The 7,079-nt window shown below is 42.2% G+C and overlaps 1 protein-coding gene across 1 annotated transcript; it reads left to right on the top strand.

Moving 5' to 3' along the window:
- The first annotated feature begins 285 nt into the window (after positions 1–285).
- dusp1 (dual specificity phosphatase 1) lies at positions 286–3,882 on the top strand. The gene is made up of 4 exons (XM_084719438.1): positions 286–947; positions 1,192–1,337; positions 1,695–1,914; positions 2,609–3,882. The coding sequence occupies exons 1-4, from the start codon at positions 539–541 to the stop codon at positions 2,962–2,964; spliced, it is 1,131 nt and encodes a 376-aa protein (XP_084575564.1). The 5' UTR covers positions 286–538; the 3' UTR covers positions 2,965–3,882.
- Positions 3,883–7,079: the final 3,197 nt, after the last annotated feature.

Below are 7,079 nucleotides of genomic sequence, written 5' to 3'. Positions count from 1 at the left end.
ATAGAGTTAGGAGAAAATCAAGATTTGAATTTAAATATTTACTCTCGCGAGATCTCTCGGGTGAGAACTTTCTTCACACCGCGTGCTCGCTTACGTGCAGTACGCCTGTACAGAAATGTTCTTTACAAGCGCGTGCCCCGCTCCGTCCTGTCGACGGGCGGGGGGGGGGGGGGGAATGACGTCTGCAGTGTTGGCAGGACGCCAAGAGGGGCGGCCGCCTGACGTCAGTCGCTTTAGTCTCATTCACAAGTACGAGTCGTATATAAGGCTTTTCACACCGCTCAAAGGCAGAAGCTACTCATTATAAACTTGAATATATTAAACTTTTAAAGAAGAATCAAAACTACCGGATACACTCAAGAAGAAGAAAGGACCAAATTAGACAGTCTTAAAACTTTTTTTGTGTTTGTTTGCGTGTTTATTTTCTTTCTAAACAAGCTACCAGGAACAAAGGACTCGCCGCTGTTACTTTGTAACTTCGGGAGAAATCATTTTTTCACAACAACCTAAAGCTCTGTTTTCCCGCCGGTCAAGCTTTATGTATTTGGATTTAACATTTCTATCCCGCCGTCCTACTATGGTCATAATGGAGGTCCCCACCATCGACTGCGCGTCTCTCCGTGGTTTGCTGGAGGACGACGTCCCGGGCTGCCTGCTGCTGGACTGCCGCTCCTTCCTGTCCTTCAACTCGTCTCACATATCGGGCTCCACCAACGTGCGCTTCAGCACCATAGTCCGCAGGAGAGCCAGGGGAGGGCTGGGACTGGAGCACATCGTCCCCAACGAGGACACCAGGACCCGGCTGCTGTCCGGGGAGTACCAGTCCGTGGTGCTGCTCGACGACCGCAGTTTGGACTTAAGCCAGGCGAAGAAGGACGGAACGTTGATGCTGGCTGTTACGGCCCTGTGTCGCGACCCCTGTGGAGCCAGAGTTTTTATTCTCAAAGGTAAGAAACAAGCGAGTTTTGACTGTTTAAAAGAGCCACACACAATTGTTTCACTGTCTCCTAACAACGGGGCAACAAATGTGGATTACAGCTGTCACCATACCAGCTGGTGCTGGAGTAAACAATGTTCCAAAATAACCCCATGAGCAGTTGTCACCATTTTGGAGACCAATGTGTAAACTTAAACGTGTCTCTGTGCTGTCCTGTGGTCTGATCAGTCCTCCTTTTTATTTCTCTTTTCCAGGTGGTTTTGACACATTTTCCTCAGAGTATCCAGAGATGTGTACCAAACCTTCCCCTCCACAAGGGCTCAGTTTGCCCCTGAGCTCCAGCCATCCTGAGAGTGCAGACCCAAGCTGTAGTCCCTGCAATACTCCTTTATATGACCAGGTTTGTAGCTTTATTTGATATATAATCAGGCTGCAACTAATGGTTATTTTTTTATTATAGTTAATCTCTTGATCACTTAAAAAAAAAAACTAATAGATTATTTGAAATCAATTAGTTTTTTGGTCAATGAAATGTCAGAAGAAACCAGATGCTATTTGCATTTAAGAAGCTGAAATAAGAGAATTTGGACACACATTTCTTAAAAAGTGTCTGAAAACGATTAATCGATTATCAGAATAGTTGCTGATTAACTTAATAGTGGACAACTAATTGTGTCAGCTTTAACGGAGGACATAACACTCTATAATGTTTTAGAGTTTACTGAATCTGGTTGTTTGTTTATTTTCCTCTCTTCAGGGCGGTCCCGTGGAGATCTTGCCTTTCCTGTACCTTGGCAGTGCCTACCACGCTTCAAGAAAAGATATGCTGGACATGCTGGGGATCACTGCTCTAATCAACGTCTCTGCCAACTGCCCCAACCACTTCGAAGACTCCTTCCTCTACAAGAGCATCCCTGTTGAGGACAACCATAAAGCCGATATCAGCTCCTGGTTCAATGAGGCCATCGAGTTTATTGGTGAGTTACATCCACCTTTTTTTTTTTTTTACTTCCTTCGCGCTCCCTCAACTGCCAAGTGTGAGCGCCTGTCACAGCTGTTACCTCCTGAGCCCGTTGATGGCAGGGAACACAAACACCCAACCCCCCTCCTCCTTCACTCCACTCTTTGACTCCTGGATTTAAATTTTAAAAAGTTCCCTCCAAAACCGACCAGCTGGCTCGGCACAGGCTCCCCTACTCCACCACAATGGTGGTTACATCATCGCCATCTCTTAGGCGTAGAAAAAAGGGATGCCCCCTTTTAATGAATTGCGAGCCAGTGGCCCCCAAACTAGTTTTGTAGTGGGTAGGCTGGCTGGGCTTGAAAAGCTCCCTCCATGCCGCTCTTTGTTCTGCCTGAACAAAAGGCAATTTCTCCTCACTCACTGTCGGCCTTCCTCCCAGATCAATACCCCCCAGCAGGGGTCTGTTCCCCTTCTTTGTCTATTCATACTGCCTCCTTTGGGAATAACCCCCACAAGCTCACACCCTGCACCCCTATTAACCGTGTTCCAGTGTCTGAATGAGTGTTGTTGAATTTAAATAGCAACTGAAAGTGTTGCAAACACTTCCTGTGACAGTTTTAACCTCCATTCTTTACAAATACATTTCATCACCTGACAGATGTTCCACAGTGTACTAATGTTGCTTTCTCGTCTCTTTTCCCCCTCAGATTCAGTGAGGAATAAAGGAGGCCGTGTGTTCGTACACTGTCAAGCAGGCATCTCTCGCTCTGCAACCATTTGTCTCGCCTACCTCATGCGCACCAACCGTGTGAAGCTGGACGAGGCCTTCGAGTTTGTCAAGCAGCGCCGCAGCATCATCTCTCCCAACTTCAGCTTCATGGGACAGCTCCTCCAGTTCGAGTCGCAGGTCCTGGCGTCATCTACCTGCTCCTCAGAGGCAGGCAGCCCGGCTATCGGCAACAGCAGCACAGTCTTCAACTTCCCCGTCTCCATCCCTGTGCATGCCTCTGCTGGTCAGCTGTCCTTCCTCCACAGTCCCATCACCACCTCTCCGAGCTGCTGAGCAGCACAGACTCTGTTTGGACTTGAACTGTTTCTCACGAGTGACTCTGAAATCCATTTTTATGGTGATACTGGTATCACTGGATAGAATGGGAAACTAGTGTTTGGGGTCAGTTCATTTGACTCTGTGAGCTGCTGGCCAAATCTGTGTAGGATGGTCTCATCATTTCAAAGGGAGATTTGATAACTACCATCAGGCAGTATTCATGTTTAACCTCCTAAATGTACAAGTCATCCACAGTTTTATGACTTGGAAAATGACTGAAAGGGTAGCTGAGGTTATTCCCGTAAAGGAAGTTAGAAGTATCTTTATTCAAAAGGACTGATTAATTTTTTGTTTGTTTGTTTTTAATCCAATGAAGGCAACTGCTTTTGATAATCATAATCATTTGTAAGCAAACAAAACAGAGAGGGCTAACAGTTGTCTCAGGAATGTTGAGTTATCCTCTCTAATGTCCATTTTGCTTTCTGTGCTGGTTAAAGAAAGCAGTATCAACTTAAATGCCCAACATGGCATGGAAGTTCCTCCTCCATTTTTGACGAACAATGAATGTATTCCCCTCTCTTCAGAGTAGTTGTGACAGAAATCTTCATGTTCAGTTTGAGAGTTGAATGGTTGCCAATTCAAATGCAAATACCTGCCTTTCAAGACATCATGAAACCTTGACGATCCTGACACATTGGGGAAATGGACCATTAAATACCTCATGTTTCTGTACTGTGTACTGCAGCACTGACACGGACACAACCCCCAAAATTACTAAAAAAAAATGGGGACACGTAGTCCTCAGTGCCTGCATTCTGACATATTTATTGAACTAAAGTAATATATTTCTTTATCATATCTATTTTTGCATATGTTTGTTTTAAATGTTGTTTTTATACTGTTTAATAAATCTCATTTGACTTTTGTACTTAACATTTGTACTGATTTCCTCTTTTTTATCTGACATAAGACAGATTTATTCATTGAGGCCAATTCATAATTTTAATAATAACTATGTTTTTCACCAATTTTAATCTTGTAATAATATTTAGTGATCAACCCATATATAAATAATACCCAATAACTTGAGGTAACTAACACAAAGGATAGATTCACTCTATCTTTGCTTTTAAAATGATACCTTTAGACAGAGGTAGAAAAAGCACACACATTCTTTACTCAGGTAGAAATACAGATACTTGAGTGAAAAAAGACTGGTAATAGTAGAAGTACTAGTTGAACTTCTTTACACATGTAAAAGTACAGGCTTTAAGGGTGCACTCAAAGTATAAAAGTAAAAAGTTGCCCTCTGTAGGACATTTCTAGCAGCTGTTTTTATGTAAAGCTAACTGATCCTCACCTTTTCTCTGTGATGGACTGTTTTGTTGTGTTCCATCTTTCGTCATTTTTATGTTGTTACTTCTCTTGTGCATGATGCACTGATAGATACACCAAGAAATCGTCTTTCCTACATGTTATTGTCCCATCCATTTAGGGTGAAAATGATCATCTTTATGATGGGATGGTGGCACACGATGCACTAAAAACTAAAGATAATCAATAATTACACTCCAATGTAACATGTCTGTTTTTAAAATGTATGGAGTAGAAAGTACAACTATTTGTGTTATCATGTAGGGAGTGTAAGCCAGAAAATAAGCACTCAAGTACAGATACCTGAAAAACTCTCCTCAAGTACAGTAACAAAGTATTTGTACTTTGCAACTTCAAACCTCTGCATAATTAAAAAACGTTCGGACTCAGATTAAGTTTGTTTGAGGTGCTCTTTGAAAAAGGAAAAATGCAGACACAAAATTTACAAGAAAACTCCAAGGTAAATGCCTTTATTGTCCTGGCAAGGTCATGTTAGACATTAAAACACACTTACGTCTTTCAGCATTAAGTTCTCTTCAGGGAGTCACAGAGGGAATCGTAATTTTAGACAACGCTGTTTAGTTTTGCAATAAGCTGTCAGCTGCCTTTTGTAAACACACCAGAAAAAGAGCTGATTGTTGTGCCTTTTTCCCAGGTTGTCAAATACCAACACTTTGTGTCCCGAACACAGCAAACTAATAAGCAAATAAAAAATACAGGCATAGGGCAGGGTCTCTAATTATGGGTCATAAATAATAATTTAAAAGGTTTTGTTTTTATGAATCTATACCTTGTTTTTACTGTATAGTGTGCCTTTATCATTATTGCATAAAAATACTTATTATAAAAACAGCCACTTATTAAGATCTGTGTATGTATCTATGTTGGGCAATTTAAAGTATATTTTGATGCTTCTAAAGATGAAAAAGAGCGCGCACACACACACACACACAAAAAAAAAAACATTTTGCAACAGACCTAAACAAAGCTGATGTAATTCTGACCTATACTGGCATGGCAGAGATATCTTTGTGCACATCCTCCCCTGTTTCGTTCCATGCAAAGGAATCCTACCATCTATCTGCATAAGGATTTTGCCCACATAAGAAGAAGAAACATGATGTCATGGCATCAGCCATTGTTCAGGCCACACTCCTTCTCTATGAACCCATCTGAGACCGGGGCAACAGCAGGAGGCCTAAAGAATCAGCCAAGGAGCCCTCCCTCTGCGGCCACAATAGGAGCAGCTGCAAGGCGTTTGGGAAAAGTGTGACAACTAAAGAGCATTCAGGGCTCAGTCAAGCACCGGCCTTGTGTCCCCTGTCTCACACACCAATAGGGAGGTGGAGACGGAGACGGCCGTGAAAGGGAAAGGAATATGTTTGGGTTGCAAATTAGCCAAAACATTGGCTCTGACCCTCGGTGGGGTGTGAGAAAAAGGTGGAAAAACTTCCTACAGAGGTGATGATGATGATACCCCCAAGGCCTTCACTACAAGATAAACCTGTCTTCAGTTAGTGGAGCTCAGATTTAGGGGGAGCAAACCTCACATTTTTGCAACAATTTCACTTGAAACACAGATTTTTCTTACACATAACAAAAAAAAATCTTCAAACTGACATCAACTTCTTATCTGACAGCAAAGCAAATGTTTGTCTCTGAAAGAAAACCTCACCAGTGACGATGCCTCTGTGATAAAAGGCTCATTCATTACCTCACCAGCTCCCTCAGACAAGCTGTGCTTTTGGTGACATATGTGTGACTCCCCCCATCCAGCCTCCCCCTAACCAGCCCACCCGCCTTTGTGTCTTTAGATTCCCTGTTGTCAGGAGGGAGGCTGGCAGGAGTGTGTGCTTTGGGGTGTCTGTGTGTGTGTGAAAGTCGTTAGGCAGCTTTTATGATCTGATGAGGGGGAAAAAAGCCCTCAGTCAATTGCCAGGTCAGGGACATTAAAGCATGAGGATTTTAAGTGTGTGTGAGACAATCTGAATGTGGTGTGAGACAATGCCAAGGTGCTGGATCCTGAAACAAGACTGCTAATTTTGACTGAGTCACATAAAAAGGAAAATGTAAACTTGATTAAATTTCCGTCTGATATATTACCAGCGGTGGAATAAATATTCTGATAATTTACTCAAAGCTACTACAAGCAACTTTCCACCATACTAACCACAAAATGTAATGTCAAAAATAAAACAACCTACACAAAAACGCAATCTTCTGGCACATGTTGTTGATTCCTTATGTAGGTCAGTAGATTCAGTTTCAATTCAGCAGCCCCTTTTCAGTTTGAGGTCAATATATTTTCATCTATTTGTTATGTGAAAAGTAACCATAGCTGTCAAGTAAACATAGTGGAGTATAAAGTATAATATTTGCCTCTGAGATATAAAGGTAGTGTAAGTAAAGTATAAGTACCTCAGATTTGTACTTCAGTTCAGTACATGTCTACATGTACGTTAGTCACCTTCTACCATTGTATATTAACTCCTGCATGTCTTACAATGTCCTCACATTTTAAGTCGGTGTCAGTTGACCATAACATCATTTGCCAGTTTCACTACATTGTCAACTGGCTGCTTCATTTAGCATCTGAGCTCTGACTCAACTTCAAAGTCATTTTAATTAACACAATCCAAAGGAAACAATGGTTATATAATGTGTCAGACACTGCTGCCAAGACAGGAAGAAGACATAATCCCACCCCTCTCTTTTCTCACCATCCAGTTTGGATCAGACATGTGGGAGCTGATGTA

This window comes from Lutjanus erythropterus, chromosome 5, assembly GCF_056507025.1.
Source record: "Lutjanus erythropterus isolate fLutEry1 chromosome 5, fLutEry1.hap2, whole genome shotgun sequence".
NCBI classification, from domain to species: Eukaryota; Metazoa; Chordata; class Actinopteri; order Lutjaniformes; family Lutjanidae; genus Lutjanus; species Lutjanus erythropterus.
The sequence above is the reverse complement of the archived record's forward strand: the minus strand, read 5'-3'. Positions and strand labels throughout refer to the sequence as shown.

Coding starts and splice junctions, on each gene's coding strand:
- dusp1 (XM_084719438.1), top strand. CDS start 539: ATGTATTTGGATTTAACATTTCTATCCCGCCGTCCTACTATGGTCATA. Junction 948..1,191: donor CAGAGTTTTTATTCTCAAAG/GTAAGAAACAAG, acceptor TCTCTTTTCCAG/GTGGTTTTGACACATTTTCC. Junction 1,338..1,694: donor ATACTCCTTTATATGACCAG/GTTTGTAGCTTT, acceptor TCCTCTCTTCAG/GGCGGTCCCGTGGAGATCTT.